The 24,937-nt window shown below is 35.9% G+C and overlaps 1 protein-coding gene across 1 annotated transcript; it reads left to right on the top strand.

Annotated features, from left to right (window-relative positions):
- The first annotated feature begins 23,852 nt into the window (after positions 1-23,852).
- LOC102590928 (uncharacterized) lies at positions 23,853-24,239 on the top strand. Its single transcript, XM_006359309.1, has one exon. The coding sequence runs from the start codon at positions 23,853-23,855 to the stop codon at positions 24,237-24,239; it is 387 nt and encodes a 128-aa protein (XP_006359371.1).
- The last annotated feature ends 698 nt before the right edge of the window (positions 24,240-24,937 follow it).

Here is a 24,937-nt window from a genome sequence, read left to right as displayed (position 1 = left end):
CCTGGGTTCTGGTCCCGTCAGAGTCGCTGGGGTGGGATTATTCCCGCCATAGCGACACTGCCAAAGCGGGATAAATCCCGCCAGATCAGGGCAGGGCGAGGCCGAACCTCAACCCATCCTCCGCTGTTTTCCCGAACTTCGAAATGTCAACCCAATTGGGGTCGGAACAAACCCTACAATCCTCAAAGTGTTCAGCAACTAAAATAATAGATTATAAAAGCCTTATGATTAAGTAAAAGGCTGCATCAGACAAGAAAAACAAGCATCCATGTGCTACTAAAAACTGAAGAGAGTCGAAAGATAGAAACAAAGTGTCTAAAATTTACAAACTAAATAGGCGAAATAATAAATTAGATCAGGTGCCCTCAGAGTGGGTAGTGTCCACGTCAGAGTCAGGGTCTTCTGGGGGTATCACACCCGCCCATGCCTTATTCAGCATACGGACCTGCGTGTAGAACTTCGGATCAAGCTGGGGAATCTCCTTGCCAGGGGAAACACAAGTAAAGATGGACTTAATAGTCTTCCACATCCGAGCCATCAGGCGATCCCTCTTCACACCCTTCCTCCCCTCCTGGCGTAGCTGGCGATGGAGCATCACGACCTCTAGGGTGGTGCTGGGTGGAACCGCAGTGAAGTCGGCATAGGCACTCCCCATTCTCTTTCGGACAGCCTTCAGAACCTCTTCAACCCATGCACCTGAGAGTGGGTCATCATCATCTAAATTCACGGCCGCTTTACTGTTGGTTGCCATGCCCGTCCTCCTCCTCTTGCTCCTAGAAGTAGAGCCCTATCTAACCAAAATAGGGTGAAAGGGAGGATCCATAGGAGGTAGCTCATCGGCATCAAAAAGTGGCACGCCCACCCGCTTGCACAACGCAGTAATGAGCCGTGGTAAGAAGAAATCCTTCTTGTTGCCCACGTAAAACATCTTCCATTCTTAGATGATCTGCGCCCCCACATTTAACGGTATACCCTGTATAGCACACGCCGCCACCAAAACCTAGAAAGGTCACGTCTGTGCGGTTTCTCGATGGGCGGATCCTCCTAGTTATCAAGTGTAGCCACCTCTTAGCATCGGGTGACCAATCCGTGCTAGTAATACCCTCCGCAGTAGCCCAGTATACCCGATCCCTACGCACGGGCTCAGCCAGAGTGTCTCTCAGCCACTCCAGATCCATCTCCCGTAGCTTGACCTCGAACTCCGCTATTGGGACATCGGGCAACTCTAATACTTCATTAATAGCGGTGGCATTCAGGGGGATGTAAAATCCCCCCGGACACGAATAACAGGGTAAGAGTCATCCTAACGAACGGTAAGAAGAATGGCATATAACTCCCTCATCAAAGTAGAACGCGCATTTGGGGAAGCCTCGGTCAGTGGAGCCCATCCAAACTCCATCAGGCGAGCATAAAATGAACGCGCCTTGTCCTCTATGTTGTGCAACATGAAACCTCTCTCGCAACAGAATTACCTTGATTTTGATGTTTGAAGCCAGGGGTTTGAGAGGATTTTTGGGAGGATTTAGTGAGAAGAGGGTGAAAATGAGGAAACCTTTCTTCATTTTTCCCTTCACTGCCTCTGATCTGATATCATGCTACGGTGACCCCGCCCTGGAGGGCCAGAGTGTGTAGTTAACCACATTCGTTTCATCGTGCGTTATCTTAGTTTTCTTTAGATCCTTCAGTATAGTACCTTACTAGTATCAGCTATTTGAAAAGTCACCATTTATGGTGGTGGTTTCGTGATGACCTTACCCATTAGTTTGGAATTACTCCAGATATTAGGGCATATGATTACCCGAGCACTAATCATTCAGGGATGAACGAGGGGTAAATTGGTATCTATTGTAACGACCCAAACCATCGTTATTTAGGAGGAACAAAAATCCGAGAAAATTCTGGGCCACTGTCCCGCCACAGCGGGCCAGTTGCCACTAGAGCGGCGGTGCCAAGGCGGGCTAAGTTGGCGCCATAGCGGGATAGGCGAGGCAGGACATAAATGGCGAGAAATCCTATTTTCTCCATATTCCTATAATACATAAATAAGTCGTAAAACACCCTAAAAACCTCAGAAAAGTTGCTCTAAGCTTGGGAAGGAAGGAGAAGGAGATTATAGGCATGAGGATGGTGAAATCTTGTGGATTCTTGGACAAATCCACCGTCATGAATCCCGGAAAACCCGGATCGAAGTCAAAAACTCTGTGTAACTGCTTGGTGCTCAGGTAGGCTAGGTTTTATGATTTGAGTAGTTTAAAGTTGTGCTCACCGTGTAATATTTGTAAATCGATGGTAGGATTTATGAATAGACCTTCACGCACAGAATGATTTATGATTCAAAAACCCTAGAAAGAACCCCTACACGATGAATTAGGGCTAAGTATGGTAGAATTAGGGTTTGCCTGAGGCGTGTGGATGAAGAATCCGTAGGTGATTGGTTGTGATTATATGATTATGTCATGTATGTTGTTCTTGCTTGATTCTGGTACCTATATGTACATGAATGATGCATTATTGATCACACTTATTGTATATGAGATAGATGAAATATGATTGCCATGGAATCATGACTTAAATGTATGATCTTGAAAATATACTTGTGATTGTGATTGAGATTGTGGTGTGATGGAGCGGTTGCCACATTCTGGCATAACTAACTTAGATCGGTTGCCATGATCTTGAATGACTGCATGATTTCGTGATAAGTGGCTGAATAGAAATAAGTTTCAAGAGGTCAGGTTGCTACATGCATTGAAAATGATGATTCTAGCTATCATGGGGATTGATCATTCTGAAAAAAGTTGAAATTTTGCTCTTGAATTTCAAATCCATGTTTCTCTTGAACAAACCCGAACACCATCATAAACAAAGAAATGCACAAAAAAGTTTGCCTCAGTTTTCACTGGAAATTTTTTTGTGAGTTATTAGCAGATGTAAATTTTTTTTAACAAACAAACTCAGACTAGGAAGTGTTTATCTTATGATAAAATAAAAATAAAAATTTCAGACTAGAAAGTGTTTATCCAAGGAGAAAATAAAATACTAATGTCTCAGACTTAGAAGTGTTTATCCTAGGAGCAAATAAAAAAAATAAATGTCTCAGACTAGGAAATGTTTATCTTAGGAGAAAATGAAAAATAACAGTCTCAAACTAGAAAGTGTTTATCCTAGGAAAAAGTAAAAAATAACAGTCTCAGACTAGGATGTGTTTATACTAGGAAAAAATGAAAAATAACGGTCTCAGATTAGGAAGTGTTTATCCAAAGAGAAAATAAAAAAATAACAGTCTCAGACTAGGAAGCGTTTATCCTAGGAGAAAAATGAAAAATAATAGTCTCAGACTAGGAAGTATTTATCCAAGGAGAAAATAAAAAATAACAGTCTCAGACTAGGAAGTGTTTATCCTAGGAGAAAATAAAAATAACGTCTCAGACTAGGAAATGTTTATCCTAGAACAAAATAAAAAATAACGTCTCAGATTAGGAAGTATTTATCCTAGGAGAAAATAAAAAATAAGGATCGCATACTAGGAAGTGTTTATCGTAGGAGAAAATAAAAAATAACAATCTTAGACTAGAAAGTGTTTATTCTATGAGAAAATAAAAAATAACGGTCTCAGACTAGAAATTATTTATCCTAGGAGAAAGTGAAAAAATAACAATCTCAGACTAGGAAGTGTTTATCCTAGGAGAAAAAATAAAAACTAACGATCTCAGACTAGGAAGTTTTTATCTTAGGAGAAAAAGAATAACGGTCTCAGACTAGGAAGTGTTTATCCTAAGACAGAATAAAAAATAACGGTCTCAGATTAGGAAGTGTTTATCCTAAGAGAAAAGTAAAAATAACAGCCTCAGACTAGGAAGTGTTTATCCTAAGACAGAATAAAAAATAACGGTCTCAGATTAGGAAGTGTTTATCCTAAGAGAAAAGTAAAAATAACAGCCTCAGACTAGGAAGTGTTTATCCTAGGAGAAAATAAAAATACGTCTTAGTCTAGGAAGTGTTTATCCTAAAAGAAAATAACTAAATCCCATTATGTAGAAGAGTTGTTCTAATCTAAATCCCATTATGTAGGAGAGTCCTGCTCAACTAAATCCATTATGTAGGAAGGTCCTACTAGTCCAATTATGTAGGAGGGTCCTGCTAATCTAAATCTCATTATGTACAAGGGTCCTGCTAGTCCCATTATATAGGAGGGTCCTTCTAATCTAAATCACATTATGTAGGAGGGTCCTGCTAATCCCATTATATAGGAGGGTCTTGCTAAACTAAATCCCATTAAGTAGGATGGTCCTGGTAATCCCATTATGTAAAATGGTCCTACTAATCTAAATCTCATTATGTATGAGGGTCCTGCTAATCTAAATCCCATTATGTAGGAGGGTCCTGCTAATCCCATTATGTAGGAGGGTCCTGCTAATCCCATTATGTAGGAGGGTCCTGCTAATCCCATTATGTAGGAGGGTCCTGCTAATCCCATTATGTAGGAGGGTCCTGCTAATCCCATTATGTAGGAGGGTCCTGCTAATCCCATTATGTAGGAGGTGAGGGTCATGCTAGTACCATTATATAGGAGGGTCCTGCTAATCTAAATCACATTATGTAGGAGGGTCTTGCTAAACTAAATCCCATTATGTAGGACAGTCTTGCTAATCCCATTATGTAGGAGGGTCCTGCTAATCCCATTAGGTTGGATGTCTCAATCTAGGAAGTATTTTTCCTAGGAGAAAATAACTAAATCCCATTATGTAGGAGAGTCCTTCTAATCTAAATATCATTATGTAAGAGAGTCCTGCTAAACTAAATTCATTATGTAGGAGGGTCCTGCTAAACTAAATCTCATTATGTATGAGGGTTCTGCTAATCCCATTATGTAGGAGGGTCCTGCTAGTCCCATTATGTAGGACGGTCTTGCTAATCTAAATCTCATTATATATGAGGGTCCTGCTAATCCTATTATGTAGGAGGGTCCTGCTAATCCCATTATGTAGGAGGGTCCTGCTAATCCCATTATGTAGCTAATCTAAATCCCATTATGTCGGAGGGTCCTGCTAATCTAAATCTCATTATGTAGGAGGGTCTTGGTAATCCCATTATGTAGGAGGGTCATGCTAGTCCCATTATGTAGGAGGGTCATGCTAGTCCCATTATGTAGGAGGGTCATGCTAGTCCCATTATGTAGGAGGGTCACATTATGTAGGAGGGTCCTGCTAAATTAAATCTCATTATGTAGAAGGGTCTTGCTAATTCTATTATGTAGGAGGGTCCTGCTAATCTAAATCTCATTATTCAGGAGGGTCCTTGCTATAATATGTCGCATTATTTAGGAGGGTCCTGCTAGGGTCCCATTATCTACGAGGGTCCTGTTATACTGATCTCATTACGTAGGAAGATCTCACTTAACAGAATCATCAAACAGAATCACCACACCATTATTTTTTGCGCCAGTTTACACTAGAAAAATATAATGTAAGATATTAACATAAATGAGAAATGCTTATACCAAAAGAAAAATGCAAGACATTGATGCAATTAGGGTGTTTGTTCCCTAGAAATAAAAGATAATAGGGTGTTTGTTCCCTAAGGTTAAAATGCAACTAGAGTGTTTATTCCCTAGAAATGAGAGTATTTTTTAAAAAAAAAATATGTCCAGTTTTTAAATTGAGGAACTTTGAAACTCTTTTTAATTTATCATTTTTGAATTTTTTTAAAAATGATCCAATTTCATTCCTTCAAGGTTATAAAATTTTATTTTGTGAGACCGAACCCATTGTAGGACTGCCTACATATCTTGTATAGTAAGAATCAAGTCAAACGTAGTTCATAAAAAATAAAAAAAATAAAAAAAATTCCTTCAAAAGACATCTTTTGAGAAACAAATCAGTTCATGGTTGATAATGCTTTGACTTTAGTTGGTACCAACAATTAGTATGATACATATGAATCCACTTCAACTACTTTTAGACAAATTTGAGTAATCCCTATAATTTCAAATGGTATCTTGAACATACTTAAGTATTTGCAAGATGAGTTCATCTTGCCTAAATTAAGGGATAGAATTATTCATATCCTCATATTTCAAGTGTCATCGCAACAAATGAAGTCCTACTTCACATAATAGAAGTGTTCTGATCTTAGGATGTTTTAGAAGTTGCTCACACTCAGAAAAATGTTCAGTGCATGATATTGAGATGCCATATGCTTGGCCCTCATGTAAGTATCCGCTAATGTGAGCACCAAAAAATGGATCAAATAGGACTTGTCATTGGCTTGTAATGTAGGTTTAGGGAAAGGTAGGATATTCATTTGGGATAAAGGGACTATTTCCTCCTTAAAATTTGCATAGTACTCTCAATATTTTTCATTTCGCATTTGACCTTTGTTTTTTTGAAAGTTTCTCCTAATTTTTTTTCTTCTTCTTCTTTTTTTCATTTTCTCTCCTTTTTGTTGGAGATTTTTTTTTATTCTAGTTTTTCTTTGTCATTTTTTTTGAACTTTCACATATTTGACCTTTTCACTTTGGTACCCAACTTAGGTCTTTGGCGCTGTCTATCTAATTGATAGTGTGCTCAGGGAGGTGGGACCAAGGAATAGTGTATTTATGCACTCAAAATGATATATGCTGAAATACCGTTGTTCGAATAAAAATATTTCAGGCTTGAAATGGAAGTTCTGTTGATAACATGTCAATCGGTAGGCTTGAAAGGCACAATCGAATCAAAGAAAACCTATAATCTTTTACCAAATTATATGTTGCTCAAATTTTCGCTTCAACCAACGTTCATGTCAAGTTCTAGATCAATAAAATCATGTCATTGAATTTTATATATAAAGCTCACCACACTATGCATACATGAAACATGAGTATGAATTTGTTTTAGTCTTAACTTTAAGAAAAACAGTTTCTCAAGTATTACATAAATATATCAAGAGGTACCAAAAGAAGTCTATAGGTAACAATAAAGTTGGCCAGTCTTGTCAAATAATTTAACACTTTATTATTTTTTCTTATGTACACTACTAATTATGTTGGTACCAACCAAGTAAAAGTATTCTTTTTTTGGCCCCTTGTTTTTGTGACGAAGAATTTTTAGATTTTTCCTTGGTTGGACCGAACTTTAAAATAAGTTTGCCTACGTATCTTGTCAAAGCAAGAATCAGGTGAAACGTAGTTTAGAAAGATTATAAACACAACATTATTTTTAATAATAAATACTTTTCTCTTTTTTCAATTTTTTTTAATAAGGATCACCGAACCCGAGGAGGGTTGCCTACGTATCTCATTGAGATGAGAATGAGGTGTGCGTAGTTCGTTCAGTTTTGACAGTTAAAAACTTTAAGATATTAAAACTTTATTCGGAAAATGCATTATTATTCAGGACTTTCTACACAAATACATTTTTCATGTAGGTCATAAAAAGATATAAGTGGTCAAGTAAGAGATGAATACTTGTCCAAGACGGACTCAATTCTTATTTCAAGTCACTAAGTCAAATGCAAATAATACAAATAAGCGGAGTCTTCTAGGGCTAACCTTGTCTATATCAAATTTAACAGGCTTAAATCTAAAGAGATAAGTGTCTAGACTGGCTTACTCGAGTGGAAAGCTCGAGCCAAGAAGGGGCAACTTATCAGTAGCAGCGCTATTCCGACTTCACTGCTAGTCCAACCCCGCCTAACATGTGCGACTAAAAATACTTCACTGTTTGTCAAGACATTCCAGCTTAATTTTAAGAGAACGTAGGATGCATAACCGCATTCCTATGAATGTGTGTGAAGTGTTTTTTAGAAACTAATAGGGTGAATGAAAGAAGACAATTTATAATAGAGTTCAACAATATCAAATCAATAAATGAGCAACAAGTAGCAAATTAGGTCAGTATACATAATATATCCAAAACATATATAATAAAATTAAGTGAAAGTCAATATAACAAAGCTCAAATTCTAGTTATTTCCCAGCGGAGTCGCCAGAGATGTCACACCCTTTTTTGCGCATGGCGGAAGGATTTTTCCATTTTAAGTGACAGTATTGATTAAGGGATTATTTTATGTTTTACAGAGTCACCACTTAGAATTGAGTTATGGTGTTCCAAGTCACATTTTTGTTTAATCCCTGATTAAAAGAAAATGACTCTTTGTTTGGTCTGCGAACTACAAATTCAGGTAAGGAATTCTGTTGACGGGGGGAAGGTATTAGGCATCTCTTGGATCCCGTGGTTCAAGCACAATCAGTTTTATTGACTTATACTTACTTTAAAATATTTTTGGATATATTATTTTCAGGCTGTGACTTGTTCACATTTTTATTGTTAAACTTTTATTTGGTCTCAAATTGGATGCATAACTGCATTCTTCACTTTTGACATATAAATAGCTTAAGAGCATAACTGCTTTCTTCTCTGGAGTGCATCACCTAATTTTATCTATAAGTGATCTTATTTTAAATTAATGAAAGTTATTATATTTTTGGACAAGGTGCGTCACCGCATCCTTGAGTTTTTTTCAATGTCTCAAAAAAGATGCGCAACCGCATTCTTAATCGAAAACAAATATTTTTAACAAATATTTTTAATGTGCATAAAACTCATCTAGTATTAAATGTACTTACTCTTATTTTTTCTGAATTCTAGACAACTAGTCTTCTTATTTCATTATTATATTAATTGATGATACTTTAAATTAAACTAATCCTCATGTCAAATGATTAAACTAATCCAAAATGAAGTAAATTCAAGTTTAACAACATAACACATTTGTTTGTTTATTGGGTAATGACTCATTTATTTCAAAAATATGTAAATTAAAATAGGCAATTGACATCAACATTAAGCTATGACAATGCTATAAAAATGATGGCATAGGAACGACAAAATTAAACAACAACAAAAAATTCTACCATAATAATAAGATTTTATTCATCTATTAGGTATATTGCACTAAAAATAACATATATATTACTCAAGATGTCAATATTCATTTCAGTCAAATTATGAATGTAACAAAATATAAGAAAACTTATCATAAAGTTACATCAAATTCCATAAATAAAGCAAAGAGATAAGGTAATATTTAAACTTAAGTAAAGAGAATATGTAGCGCAAAATCTTGACTGAAGCTCGATTAGAATGCTCGCAATTTTTTTTTTGGTGCGTGTTATTGGTTTTTAGAAAAGATGTATATGTATTTTGTGTTCTGTGCTGCGTTTTTCTTAGGATAGTTGCCTCTTTTTTGCTCATTTTTCTTTCTTTTCTTTGTTGTGTACTGTGTATATATGTTGGTTGTTGTAGTATTCTGTTGTGTATTTGGTTGTTAATTTTTTTTGTTCTTTTTCCCTCCATATGTTTGGTGTGTTTGTGTGTATATATGGTGGGTGGTAGGAGTGGGGTAGTGGGTTGAGATGTGGGTAGTGAGGTGAAGTGGTTAAGTAGGGGTGATGATAATGGGTAGGTTATTTTTTTAAAATTTTTTTGTTGTTTAATAAATAAAAATATGATAGTAATAATACTAACTAATTATTTTGGAATTAATAAAAATACAGAAAAATTAAATAGCTAGATCAAAAAATATAATTAAGAAAATATTAAATTCACATTTAAAGATAAAATATTAAAATATTTATGGCAATCGTTCTTAGTGTCATGCACATATTAAATTTCGGACAATTCCCAACTTATAAAGCCTCTCGTAGCAATCTAGGATGAACTCATATGCATCCTCACTCTCGGAACCATGGAACACAGACGGTTTCAACTTTAAGAACTTAGTCAACATTTCATGCTCATTACCAGTCATAATAGGATCCAACAAAGGACAGAAGAAAAAACCATTACCTTTGGTTCCACCCACCTTGGTGACAGTGATAGCAATAGGAGGATTGGCGGGAGCTTGAGTCGCTTGAACAGAAGGAGGCACTCCAGGACCAACCAACCCTTTCAAGAATGACATGATTGTTGAGCTAACACTGGGTCAATGTGATGAATAGATGTAGTCTCAGCCTGCACCTCTTCCTCTTGTCCAACCTACTCAATATTTTCGACCTCAATATTCTCCAATATCTCTTCATGATGCACGGGAGGGGCCTCATTTCTAGAAGCATTTTTGATCGGTACCCCATCTTTAGTAGGTGCCACTCTTCCTCTACCCCTAACCTTATCTCTTTATCTACCCTTATCTCGACCACAACCTCTCACTATAGATTCCTCAGCTGGAGCATTGACGGGAGCTACAGGAGCTACAGGCCTGATTCTGTTAAATCTAGTGTTAACTATCTGCGGACAGAAGAGTGAAGGAGGTTAGATACCAATGTAGCCTCTCGCAACTAGAAAGAACTAGAAGGAAGTTTAAAATCTGGAAATAGTTACTTTTGGAAATAATGAGGAAATCTGGAAATTTTTAAGTAAGTTCAAGTGAGATTTTGGTCAACTTCAAACAGCCATAATTCCTAGCTCAAGATGATTTAGGTGTGATTCCAGATATTGTTGGAAATCTCTTGGAATGAACTTTCCAACGCCGCCATGTTTGCGCGATTCTCAGTTCGTATAAGTAAGTTATGACTTTTGGAAGTAGGGCTGTTAGATTAAAGAAAGTCCAATCCGGATTGGAAGGGGTATTTTAGTCTTTTCCTTGCCCTATTATTTTAATTGGTTTTTAGGAGTTTAATATGGGTCAAATCAGATTTTAGTCAGTTTTAGAATTTGGAATTTCACGCTAGGGCTAAGGAGAAAGGAGAAGAAAAAGGAAGATGGAGAAAAAGGGTAAATTCATCAAGATCGATCAAGAAAGTTGGTGTTTCGCCAAGAATTTACTTCTATCAGGTATGTGAGGCTCTCATAACGTGGGATCATTCTCCCACGTGCCAAGAAAATTAATTTCAGTTTGGATTCGTCCTAAAAGCATTTCAATATTGATGATCTTGATATCTATTCTTGAATTCATAGATTATTCTTGAATTTGACTGAGTTGGGGAGTTTATGAGTTTGTTACGTTGCATCATAGGGTTGTTTCGATTAAGGTTCTTAGGTACATTTTTCTAGGTATCTGTATCTATAAGTTATTTGAGAAAAAGAACCGAGTTTGGGTGAATTAGGATTGGAGAACGCATGAGAAATTTCGTCTTACTAAATTAGAGAGTGGCCGCGCGTCCCGTGCCTAGTGCCCAGTTTTAAAAAATTCTGTTGCGCGTCGCGAGCTGACACGAGGTGTTCTACATCAAAAGACGTTTTCGGAACAAAAATTTAATTATGCCTCCGCATCGCGGACCCACCTTCAAATATTGATTTTCGGTCTTTTCTCATGTTTAGTTATCTAAAATGATTCCTAAACAAAACGAGATCTTTCCAAACCCAAATCTTAATCCTTGAATCCATAATTCAATTCAAGGATCAGTTAAGAGTCCAGTCAAGATCAGTTTATAGTCAAGTTAAGATAAGTTCTTAAGAGTCTTTCACAAATGATTTAACTTTGTTTTAAGACTTAAGTTTTGAGTTCAGTAAAGATGTAATGTTGAAGTTCTTTTCTTCAAAGAAGTATATGGGGACTATGTATTCCCAAAGAGATCTAAAAAATATTTTCATATTTAAATAAGAACGGAAACTAAGATTTCCCAAGAGCCTTGGGGCTAGTTTTCAGAAAACAGTTATAGGTTTCTAAATGAAGTAAGAAGGGAAACTGAGATTTCCAAGATAACCTTTGAGCTATGTTTTTGAGCACTAATCTCAAATCACAGAAGAAGTATGTTTTTTTAAAACATAAAGAGCTAGTATATTTTGGGAGTAGTATTGAGCACCGATATGGGAGAGTTCAGACAACTCACAGCCCCCATAAACCATGTAGCCACCATGGGTAGAAAATGGTTATACTTTTTAGATGAACCCTTTTCACAATAAACTAGTGGATCCGCTTAGTAGTTCAGGTCCTATACCTTTGGCCAGGTATATGATGAACTCGCATCGTGAGGTAGATCACTGTATCATCACTATAGCTCTTATGTGATGGTTGTCGATTAGAGAAACTCCCACATCAGCTATTGTATTTTTATATACATCAGTTTATTGTATTTTTACATACATTTCAGAGTTGACTACTGTCCCAGTTTTAAACTTACGAGAAGGTACTCAAAGTTTTGTGGTTTACTGTGATGCATCTAGAGTTGGTTTGGGTTGTGTCTTAATGCATAATGGCAAAGTTATAGCTCATGCCTCCAGATAGTTGAAAGTTAATTAGAAGAACTACCCAACCCATGACTTAGAGTTGGCTGTTGTAGTATTCACTTTGAAGATATGGCGTCATTACTTGTATGGCGTGCATGTTGATGTATCATTGATCACAAGAGTCTTCAATATGTGTTTATTCAGAAAGAGCTTAATCTCAGACAATTGAGGTGGTTAGAGTTACTCAAGGATTATGACATGAGTATTCTTTATCACCCAGGTAAGGCTAATTTTGTTGCTGATGCCTTGAGCAGGTTGTCTATGGGTAGTACTGCCCATGTTAAGGAAGAAAATAGAGAGTTAGCAAAAGATGTGCATAGACTTGCACGCCTAAGAGTCCGAGTTATGGATTCCACAGAAGGAGGAATAGTGGTGACGAATGGGGCTGAATCATCACACATTTCAGAAGTTAAAGAAAAGCAAGACCAAGATCCCATTTTGCTTGAAGTTGAAGGAAAATGTTCAAAACCAAAAAGTATTAGCTTTTGAATAAGGGGGAGATGGCGTACTGAGATATCATGGTAGATTGTGTGTACCAATGGTGGATGGACTCCAAGAGAGGATCATGGAGGAGGCTCATAGCTCCAGATATTCCATTCATCCGGGTTCCACAAAGATGTATCTTGATTTGAGAGAGGTGTATTGGTGGAATGATATGAAGAAAGGCATTGCCGAATTTTTTGCTAAGTGCCCAAATTGCCAACAAGTTAAAGTAGAGCACCAATGGCCCAGTGGTTTGGCTTAGAATATAGAACTTCCGGAATGGAAGTGAGAGATGAATAATATGGACTTCATCACAGACTTTCCAAGGTCTCGAAGGCAGCACGATTCTATTTGGGTTATTGTCGATAGAATGACAAAATTAGCGCATTTTCTGCCAGTAAAGACTACCCATTCAGCAAAATATTATGCCAGGTTATATATTCAGGAGGTCGTAAGACTTCATGGGGTCTCAGTCTCCATTATTTCAGATAGAGGTGCACAATTTACTGAACAATTCTGGAAATCTTTTTAGAAAGGCTTGGGTTCAAAGGTGAACTTAAGTACTGCCTTTCATCCTCAGACAGATGGTCAAGCAGAGCGCACTATTCATACCTTAGAGGATATGTTGAGGGCATGTGTGATTGATTTCAAAGGTAATTGGGATGATTACCTATACCCTTATTTAATTTGCATACAATAATAGTTACCACTCTAGCATCCAGATGGCTCCATATGAAGCTCTTTATGGGAGAAGATGCAGATCTCCTATTGGATGGTTTGAAGTTGGTGAAGCAAGGTTGTTAGGACCATATTTAGTTCACCAAGCTATGGAGAAGGTGAAAGTGATTCAAGGAAGATTGAAAACGGCACAGAGTCATCAAAAATCCTACCCTGATGTTAGGAGAAGGGTGTTAGAGTTCGAAGTAGATGATTGGGTTTATTTGAAAGTTTCACCCATGAAGGGTGTTATGAAGTTTAGTAAGAATGGGAAGCTTAGTCCTCGGTATATTGGACCTTATTGCATAGCCAAGAGGATTGGCAATGTAGCTTATGAGTTGGAGCTTCCACAAGAGTTAGTAGCTGTTCATCCGGTATATCACGTCTCCATGTTGAAGAAGTGCATGTGAGATCCTTTATTGATCATACCAATTGAAAATGTTGGGATCAAGGATAGCTTATCTTATGAGGATATTCCTATTTAGATTCTAGATCGCCAAGTTCGCAAGTTAAGAACAAATGAGGTAGCAACAATCAAAGTCCTTTGGAGGAACCAATTAGTTGAGGAAGGTACTTGGGAAGCTAAGGAAGATATGAAGAAGAGATATCCACATCTCTTTGAATACAAAGAAAGTGCAGATCAAGGTACTAATTTTCTTCTTAGTGTTCTTTAAATTATGAATGAGTATGTTGTTTTGTTTGCTTTCGCTTGTTGGGTGTCTGAATTTGATGCTACACCCTAAGCCTAGTAAGAGTAATCTCATTCGAGGATTAATGTTCCCAAGGGGGAGATATTGTAGCATCTCGCAACTAGAAAGGACTAGAAGGAAGTTTAAAAACTGGAAATAGTTACTTTTGGAAAGAATGACGAAATTTGGAAATTTTAAGTAACTTAAAGTGAGTTTTTGGTCAACTTCAAATGACCATAATTCCTAGCTCAGGATGAGTTAGGTCTGATTCCAGATATGGTTGGAAATCCCTTGGAATAATCTTTCAAACGCAGCCAAGTTTGCGCGATTCCGAGTTTGTATGAGTAAGTTATCCCCTTTGGAAGTAGGGTTGTTGGATTAAGGAAAGTCCAATCTAGATTTAGAGGAGTATTTTAGTCTTTTCCTTGCCCTATTATTTTAATCTACTTTTAGGAGTTTAATATGTGTCAAATCAGATTTTAGTCAGTTTTAGAATTTGGAATTTCACGCTAGGGCTAAGGAGAGGGGAGAAGAGAAAAGAAGAAGGAGAAAAAGGGTAAATTCATCAAGATCTATCAAGAAAGTTGGTGTTTCGCCAAGGATTTACTTTTATCAGGTATGTGATGCTCTCATAACGTTGGGATCGTTCTCCCACGTGTCAAGCATATTAATTTCAGTTTGGATTCGTCCTGAAATCATTTGAATATTGATGATCTTGATATCTATTCTTGAATTCGTATATTGTTCTTGAATTTGACTGAGTTGGGGAGTTTCTGAGTTCGTTACGTCGCATCATAGGGTCATTTCGAGTTAGGTTCTTCGGTACATTTTGATGGCTATCTTTATCTAAAAGTAATTTGAGAAAAAGAATCGAGTTTGGGTGAATTGGGATTGGAGAACGTAGAAGAAATTTTGTCAAATGAAATTAGAGGGTGGCCGCGTGTCGCACGCCTAGTTCCCAGTTTTGAAAAATTCTACTCTGTGTCGCAGAGCTGACACGAGGTATTCCTCCTCAAAAGACATTTTTCAAACCAAAATTTAATTTTGCCTCCGCGTCGAAGACCCACCTTCAAATATTGATTTTCAGTCTTTTCTCATGTTTAGCTATCTAAAATCATTCCTAAACGACACGAGATGTTTCCAAATCCAAAACTTAATCCGTGAATCAATAATTCAATTCAAGGATCAGTTAAGAGTCAAGTCAAGATCAGTTTATAGTCAAGTTAAGATAAGTTCTTAAACTTTTTCAAGAGTCTTTTACAAATGTTTTAACTTTGTTTTCAGACTTAAGTTTTGAGTTTAGTAAAGATGTAAAGCTGAAGTTCTTTTGTTCAAAGTAGTATACGGGGACTATGTATTCCCAAATAGATCTAAAAAATGTTTTCACATTTAAATAAGAACGAAAACTGAGATTTCCAAAGAGCCTTCGGGCTAGTTTTCAGAAAAGAGTAATAGCTTTCTAGATGAAGCAAGAAGGGAAACTGAGATTTCCAAGATAGCCTTTGAGCTATGTTTTTGAGCACTAATCTCAAATCACAGAAGAAGTAGGTTTTTTTTAAAACGTAAAGAGCTAGTATATTTTGGGAGTAGTATTGAGCACCGATATGGGGAGAGTTCAGACAACTCATAGCCCCCATAAACCATGTAGCCACCATGGGTAGAAAAGGGTCATACTTTTTAGATGAACCCTTTTCACAATAGACTAATGGATCCACTTAGTAGTTCAGGTCCTATACCTTTGGCCAGGTATAGGATGCACTGGCAGTGTGAGGTAGATCGTTGTATCATCACTATAGCTCTTATGTGATGGTTGTCGGTTAGAGAAACTCCCACAACAGTTATTGTATTTTTATATACATTAGCTTATTGTATTTTTACATATATTTCAGAGTTATGTTGTATCCTTGTATATACACAGAGTTGACATCATGTTTTTAAACAACTTTTCTTTATATTGCACTTCTTTTAAACTGCTTTATATTGAAATGAGTTTAGTTAAATTTTCATGAGTTGAGAAGAGCCAAGGTAAGTGTTTCTTTCAGATTCCTTTTCAAGCCTATGTTGTTTTAGCATTCCAACTTGCATACTCGTACATTCAATTTACTGATGCCAGTTGGCCTACATCGTCTTATGATGCAGACACATGTCACTAGGATCGGCATTCCAGTGCATCGTTAATCCAGTGAACAGTTCAGAGTCAGTCGGTGAGCCTCCTTGCATTCCGAAGGATCTAGTTTCATTGCTTTCTAGTTAGTTCATTAGGATGTTGTGGGGGTTTGTCCCAATATCCATCTCAGTTGTTTTAGAGGCTTCATAGATAGTCAAGTGTTAGTCCTTTGAGTCTTTTCATTATCATTTCTTATTGTTAAGACTTGGGTTGCCACTTTTGGCCAAGTTGAATGTTTAACCTTTAAACATTCTCAGTTATTTTATTATTCAGTTAAGTTAAGTGTTATTGATCATTATAAGTATGAATGTTGTCTTCCGCTGAGTTAAGAAAGCTAGGATAAGGGTTCTCTTGAGGCCAACAATGGTCTTTGAGTGCCAGTCCCACCCAGGGTGTAGGCTCAGGGCGTGACAACCAATTCGAATCGACATATACCAATTGGAATCAAGTTATAGCACGAAAGGAGACAGGAGAAAACAGAGAGATTTCCTAAAGTCCTATAGCTTCTCGAAGAAAAGTGCAGACGTCTCTGTACCATTCCGCAAGTCTCTACTAGACTCGTTTTGGGACATCGAGATCAATTAGCCTAGGCTGTGATACCAACTTTGTCACGACCCAGACCATTGTGATTGGCACCCACACTAACCCTCTGGTGTGAGAACCATTTATACTAATTATCTAACCAACTTAATTGAAAAATTAAGGCATTTAAATTACGGAAGAAAGTTAAATGCTAAGGAAAGAAATAGGGAGTTCCCATATATTCCGAGCGAATAGTCTAACAACTAAACAAAAATGCGGAAAATACACCTAGAACCTGAAAGTCAATGTACCAAAACTTCTAACAATGAACTAAAAGTCTAAACAAGAAGGGGTAAAACCCCATACTAACATGCTAATAAATAACTAGAAAGTCTAAGTCCGAAATGTGGACAGAGACGAAAGGAGAACTCATGGCAGCCTGGAAGAACTGGCTAACTATTGAATTCGAATGAAGATCACTTATCTTCTAAGCGAGCTCTGTCAATAGCCACCTGAAGATGCCCTGTACTTAACAAAGAAAGAGCATGTGCAGTACTAGTACACAACCACAATGTACTGGTAGGATCACATGGCTATCCCACTAAGTGCAACATATATTAGTCATTACAACATAATAATAAAATGCATACACCGAACATGTACAATATCATCATCATCATTTATAACCAACGTACAATTTCATATTTTTCAAGATAAATAATTTTGTCAAGTTAATGGTTCTGTCATGGAACCCAAACTCAAACTGTTAGCATATCAGAACGTGGTACCCGATCCAATGATTATGCCAGAATGTGGCAATCGATCCCATATTTATGTCGGAACGTGGCAATCAATCCTAGTTAGTGTGTCGAAACGCAACACCCGATCCATTCAACAAGCCATAATTACAATCACAAGTATATTCTCAATAATGGTACAATCAAGTCTTGATTCATAGCATTCATCATTCATCTATCTCATTTACAACTAGTGTGATAAATAGTGCAACATTCGCATACATACACATTATAATGAAGCAAGAACAAACATATATCACACAATTATGAAATCACAACCATCACCTAACACGAAACAATTTTGAAACCCCTAAGAAACTTTATTCTTCCCTTTCTGGATTCATTCCATTTGTTCTTGGTCGACAAATGATCAATATAACACGAGAATCAATAAACAATAACTAATTATCCGAATTACTACCAATTATATCAACCCTAGATCATACCCATGATCCTCATACCCAGATTCGGGCTTTTCCACCATAATTTTTAGATCAAACCCCTTCCCCATTGATAATTATTCATTAGATTACGTTCTATGGATCGAAAAATAGATTCAGGGAGTTGAAGTCTTACCTTTATCCCCAAAAATGGTGAAAAAATGTCAAGAAAATCCCTGGGTTCGTTCCTTAGCTCTCAAGTTCGAAAATTGTAGAATAAAATGTTTTTGGGGTTTCTTTCCGGCTTTAAGTCACGTCTACCCCGCCATGGCGGCACCCGCCCCGCCACAGCGGCACCGCCCTGGCTTGAAAAATCCTGCCTCAGTGGCTTGCACGGAACCACTGAGCAAAATTAATAATTCCAAGACCAAATTTCACAACACACCTTACACCAACGACACTCAGAACTACCCGTTCACGCAAAGATCGATTGTGGGAGTTCTATTTTCCCGAATTGAATTCCGTAAAGTCATACGGGTTCCTTAACGTCTTATCTATCTAATCATGTGATCAAATTCACTATTAGATCACCTAATTATTACCAGATTTCTCTAAACTTTAATGACTCCGATTTTGTCCAATTCTGGAATACGTTGAGAAATTCCAAGTTACTATGAAAAAGTTTCCGACCCAAAATTTTTCCCTGTTGGATTTTCTATTACGACAGAATTCGGTTGTTACAAAAAGATACTTTGTCTATATCCTACTAGTGACACTAATCAAAATGACCAGAACATTTTCAGCCGCCCTCTCCAAATAGTATTCAAGAAGGAAAATCAAGGGGCCGATATTTACATGGAAACCTGACTAGATTCATCAGGACACGACATTTGTTTATGGAGAATTTGGCATTAGATCGGGGTAAGGCCTATCATTGGTTGTACATTGCCAATTAAATTTCTTGTTATTCACAATATTTCCCATTAACCAATGTTAAATCTGTGAATCATCGATCTCTCATTGAGCAACGCCTTTCTACCGTCGGTCATCAATAATCACATGTAGCCTGTTCATCTATTTTTTCCATTTTGGGCAATCAACTAGCTCCCGCCAATCTTTATTTATGTCGTTCTGATATCACACTTCCCCAGGTATAGGCTTAGTGTATGATAAAAGTTATGCATGGGGGAGGAAAATAATGCATGGTTTTAATGTTGTTTTGAAGTTATAATCTAAAGTAAGTGGTTTGGAACATACGTTAAGCTCTTTAACATCATTTTTGCTTGAGAAAGAAATAAGGGAGTTGGGTAAGACTCAATAGTGATCACATGGGGTAATTAGTCTATGAATTTGAGCTAGATATAGAATAATTCAATTAACTTCTCATTTAATGCTATAGGCTAGGAATAGTCTAACTAGTAGAAACGTTTGGTGTCTTATTGGTAAGGGTCATGGAATTCCAGAGGATCCAAGAGATATATGTTTGATAGTTCAGGAGGGTATCGAAAGTAGCCTAGACCAAACGTTCTACATGTATGAATTGATTTGGTTGTGATTAATATTTACCTGTTGTGTCAAAATTCCATCTTAATGTACACATCCCTAGTTCTTTCTAAACTTGGTAGATCGTCATTGTGTTGACCCTTTCTTTTGATAATTGATATTGATAATTTCTATATATATAAATATCGTGTGTTGGGAGTACAATTTTCTATTTTGTTTTGGGTTGAGAAATTAACTAGAGAGTTATCCCAACAGTCAGTGCTAATGGTTCGACCCCAACCTTTAAAGTTGGATATTTTTTTGTATACGGCCGTCTATGCCATGAAAATGCGACATAGTTGAGTGAGTATCAGTTTTCAGAATAGTTATCCTTCTGATAGTTCCAACCTTTATTTCCATGATCATTGGTATTTAAACCTCCTAGTTTTTCAAATACATAGCCTCTTCTTCAGTTTTATAATCCATCTGACCATGTCATCTGGTGGCTCCATGTGCTCCCACTGCATTCACTTTCTCCATTCCACCAGTTAAAAGATGCTTAGTCATCAAGTCCATTTGTGTTAAGATATTGTTCATATCTTGAACTCGTTGTTCTTTTCGTTTACGCTGCTTAACATATAAACAAACTGCATAAATTTTCTCAAAGACTTCAGATTTTTGAGTATGCCAAGCCCTGTTAGTTTTTTCTAACCCTATATAGTATAGTTGTTGCATCAGTATATGTCTGCATCATAAGAAACCCTCCAAGATTGTGCCAACAATGGACTTGGTCATACAATTATAAGAAATGTAGAAAATCTCCATCAAATAATCATCTGATAGCTTATGCTATGGGCACTACTTCACCTTCTTATTAAATCTCAGTCATGCATCACACAATACCTTACTAGGATGTTTCCTTAAATAATTGATATCATCCATCAGCTGCAACATATTTTAGCATGGGAAGAAGCTCTCCAAAAATGTATCCTTTAACTATCCCTAGTTGGTTATAGAATCATGTGGTAACGCATTCAACCACATTGTTGCTTTTCTAGAATGTGATAATGGAAACAACCTTAAAAGGATGCCAGTTCTAACCTTGGGTATCTCGAAAGACTTACAAGTACACATAAAGTTCATAATATGCAAGTTTAGATTGTGTAAATAAGCTGTCACACCCAGAGCCTACACCCTGGACATGGCTGGCACTCGAGAACCATCGTTGGTTCCCAATCAAAGACCTGACTCATTACTCATCGAAAGACTTACTCAATCAAAATAGGAGCTTTAAATGTAAAGATTAACTCATAAAGTGTCAACTATAATTCAACTCAGTAGAAGTCTAAGAAAACATTCAAATAGCCATAAGAAGGCAACTCTAGTCTCAAATAATAAGAAATGGGAAAAGACTCATCAACTATTACTGTATATCAAGCCTCTAATAACTGTGATTAATTCAAAAAATTGGAATAAAATATATGTGGAACCCTCCGGAAGCAAGGAGGCTCACCAATGTTAGCTGGAACGCAGGTGATATCAACGGAGTGCCTGTTAATGACCCTGAACTCATGTATTTGCATCATAAAACGGTGCAGGCTGAATGATGTCAGTAAATTTAATGTACGAGTATGTAAGGGGAAAGCTGAAACATAAGCAACTGAACTGATACTCTGGGAAGTCATACTCACCTCATCTCAACTCAACTCAATATGAAAACAACAATAAGAGATGCAATAATTAGAACATTATAAAGCATGAGATCTACTCAATGATGTATAAAAATACAATAAAAATAATATTTACTCTTAATTGGGAGATTCTCTAACTGACAACCATCACTATGAGCAGCGTGATGATATAACGTCTCACCCACGCTGCCAGAACTGTCTTATACCTTGTTGTGGTATAAGACACCTCAACTAATTGGATCCACTAAATTATGCTTAAAATCAATAAGGAATTATCTAAAAAAGTATGATCCTTTACCCATGTTGACATACATGGTTATGAGGATTTTGAGTTGTCTGAACTATTCGTATATCGGTGCTCAATACTACTCCCAATAATATATATAACTCATACTCAAATGTTTAGAAACATAACTTTTCCTCAATTTGAAATAATTACTCAAACTATCCTCTTAAAAGAGGTAACTGCTCTGAAATATCTTTTGAACTCATAAACTCCTTTTAGAAATCAAAGTTTCTCTTTTCTCAGTGTATAAAATGATATATTTGGGAATACTTAGTTCCCTTACACTTTTACTCAAAACCGCCTCTTTAAAACTTTTCCTGAAAACTTAGTTTAGAACACAATAATCGACTTTGAAATGCTCTCAAGACTTATTACTCAAAATAGGGTTCATTTTAAGGCTGAAATTTTTATTTAAAAGGCAGAAATATAGACTTACCATCATTGTTTTCTCCTTTTGTTTGATATTAACAATATTTTAAGTAAGTGTTACCAATAATTAATCTTAATTTAGACAGTGATAGTCTCTCACAAGAGGTCTTTGAAGCATAGAAGTAGATATGATATGATTATATGTTGTACTTCAAAAGAAAGCATTGTAAAACAACATATCTGAGGATCTCCCATTTTGGGTGGCCCTGGTTGGGGTTTGGGATTGTTGAAGATCTGGAATTATTTGTGAGTTATCCAACATATTAACTAGGTTGCATATAGCATGAAATTATTCTGATTAATTTGTCATGATGAATTGAATTCTTTTTTTCCCTTCGTAGCTTTAAAAATAATAAGACATGATTTGTTAATAATCAAACAAAATAAGTACGTTGAATATAATATGAAGTTATACGATACTGTCCTGACTTACATATCATAATTCATTAGTTATGATGTGATGACCTGAAAAAGAAATTCATTCAATTAACTCTAAATTATGTTCTCCAATAATTTGACTAATCATCAAATTTTAATCTATTCAACTTCTATTTACTTTATATACAAGAGGAATGTGCAAGGAAATATATGAAAGTAAATACATACCTAATCAAAGAAAAAGACCGCTATTTCACAAGTTGTCTTACCATATCCATAAGGGACTCTTTTTAAATATTTTACTTAATAAAAAATTTTCCATAGCCCAAATTAACCTTATTACTTAATTAATCGGGTCAAGTTGAGATACAGTAGATAACTTTTTTAAGTAAAATATTAAAAAAGAATCTTTTTTAGATACGGTAAGACAACTTTATGAAAATATTAACTGTCTTTTTCTTTGATTAGATATGTCATATGTATTTACTTTCCTATACTTTCTCGGACATTATTCTTGTATATATTAAAGTGAAGAGGAAATGATTTGGTTAAAGTTTAGTGAGTGATCAAATTATTTTATTTTGGTTTACGCTGAAATGGAACGTGAGTCGATAGAAAAAAAACATTCAAATCCAACTATGTTTAGAGAAAAGAATGTAGATTATGTAACCTAATACATGTATTAGTCAATTTGGTAAGTTGCAATATATGGAGTATTTCTTTTCCAATTCGGGAGGCTTTGCATACGAAAACTTTTGCAGATTTTTCACCAACCTCCAAGAGATTTTAATTCTATTCCTACTAGTACAAATTAGGAAATAGTAATTGTAACTTAACTATACACCTTCTATTACCAAAAGTACAAAATTTCCCCTAAAAACCTACATATACATATTCCTTTTGTTTTTCTTATTTGTTTGTAGCATTGCAATTTTTAGCATATTAATATGATGAAAAAAATATATCGTAAAATGTTAGTCCAAGTTTTTATAGTTTGACTCTAAAAATCGAAAGTATGACAATTAATAGTGGACATATGTAGTAATACTAAAAGTTTTCCACTCAAAATTATTTTTCCATTTATTTTTTCGAAATTTATTTGATTAATCATCAAACTTTAACCAAATCAACTTCTCTTTACTTTATATACCAAAGGAATATGGGAGAAAATATAAGAAAGTAAATCCACACATAATTAAATAAAAAGATCACTAATATTTTCACAAGATTGTCTTACCAAATCTAAAAAGGACTCTCATTTAATATTTTACTTAATAAAGCTGTATACCATATTCCTAATAAACCCGATTTATTTAGTTGTATTTGGATGATTTTACCTGGGTAAGTTCCAAAATATAGAATGCATCCCACTAAGCGTGACATAGACGGTCTAACCCAGCTGTCAGTAAACTTGGGAAGTTACAATTAGTATTTTTCTATATTATATTTCTTTCCCAATTTGGGACACTTACATACCAAAACTTTTAGTAGATTTTTGACCAAACCTCCCAAGAGTATTCAATTCTCTTTCCTATTTAAATTAGGAATACTAATTATAATTTCCCCCAAAACACCTATATATACGTACTCATTCTTCTCAGGACTCTACATTGAATCAAGCTATGGCAGAAGAAGATCAAAGCAAGAAGAAAACAAAAAATCTCAAGCCTTATCAAGGGAGGAAAGAATGCATAAAGACGAAATCAATGGAGCTTGCAACTCTCTGTGATATCAAGGTTTGTACTGTTATTACTGGTCCTAATGGGGAACTCCAAACTTGGCCTGACAATTTGGATGCCTGTAAAGAAGTTCTTGATCTCTACTCTCTAAATCTGAAACCCGAAAAGAAGCACAAGGAATCAGTACCAGAACCAGAAGAAGAACAAGAAGAGAAAGATCTCCTAATGCTAGTTGAATCAAAGCTTGCTGCTGTCAACAAGATAATTCGTTTGTTGGAGAATAAGAATGTTGTTGTTGCTGATAAGGGGAAAAGAAAGAGAATTGAGTGATTTATTTTTATGGGTTTTTTCTTTTCGGTATATTTTCTGAATGTTTTAAAGATTGGGATCGTGTGTCTTTTTTCTTGTTTGTTCGAGGATTTACAACAGTTGAAAGATTTATCTTTGATTTGCAGATATTTTTTTCCTTTGTAATGCTTGTTTTATCAGCAGTTGGTCCAAATATGAATACAACCCATATTTAACCCTTTTTATTGTTATGTACGTATTGAATGGAATGGTGGATTAATCCCTCTAGTAGAATGGAAAACCCATATAATTTTAATTAAAATGTAATACTTACATGAAAAATTAATTTCAGATATTAGATAGGGTAGGGTTAGGGTTTTCTAGGTCTGGCTGCCATGTACCATAAGACAATATCTTCATAGAAAGTTAAAAATTAACAAGAATGTTTTTATTGCACTAAGAAGAAACAAAGAATGAGCAGAAAGGAGCTCCTCCAACAATGTTTACATTACATGGTTCATGAAGATGGAAATTAGTGGGGAATCAAAAGCTGAAAATGTTACAAAGGGAAAATGATGAATTTAATCATTCCAAACATACAAAGACACGATATATCATGTTGGATTTAACCACCTCAGGTGAGTCAACTGCGACAAATGCTTTTCTTTAGCATTGACCTCTAGGTGCACATAAAAGCTTAACAAATCTTGATGTAAAAGACACATGTTGTAACAAGAACT

The sequence above is a fragment of the Solanum tuberosum genome, unplaced genomic scaffold (assembly GCF_000226075.1).
Source record: "Solanum tuberosum cultivar DM 1-3 516 R44 unplaced genomic scaffold, SolTub_3.0 scf00291, whole genome shotgun sequence".
NCBI classification, from domain to species: domain Eukaryota; kingdom Viridiplantae; phylum Streptophyta; class Magnoliopsida; order Solanales; family Solanaceae; genus Solanum; species Solanum tuberosum.
Note: the sequence above shows the minus strand (reverse complement) of the source record. Positions and strands in the feature narration are given on the sequence as shown.

Bases quoted from the DNA above. Each gene is read 5' to 3' on its own strand.
- LOC102590928 (XM_006359309.1), top strand. From the start codon at position 23,853: ATGGCAGAAGAAGATCAAAGCAAGAAGAAAACAAAAAATCTCAAGCCT.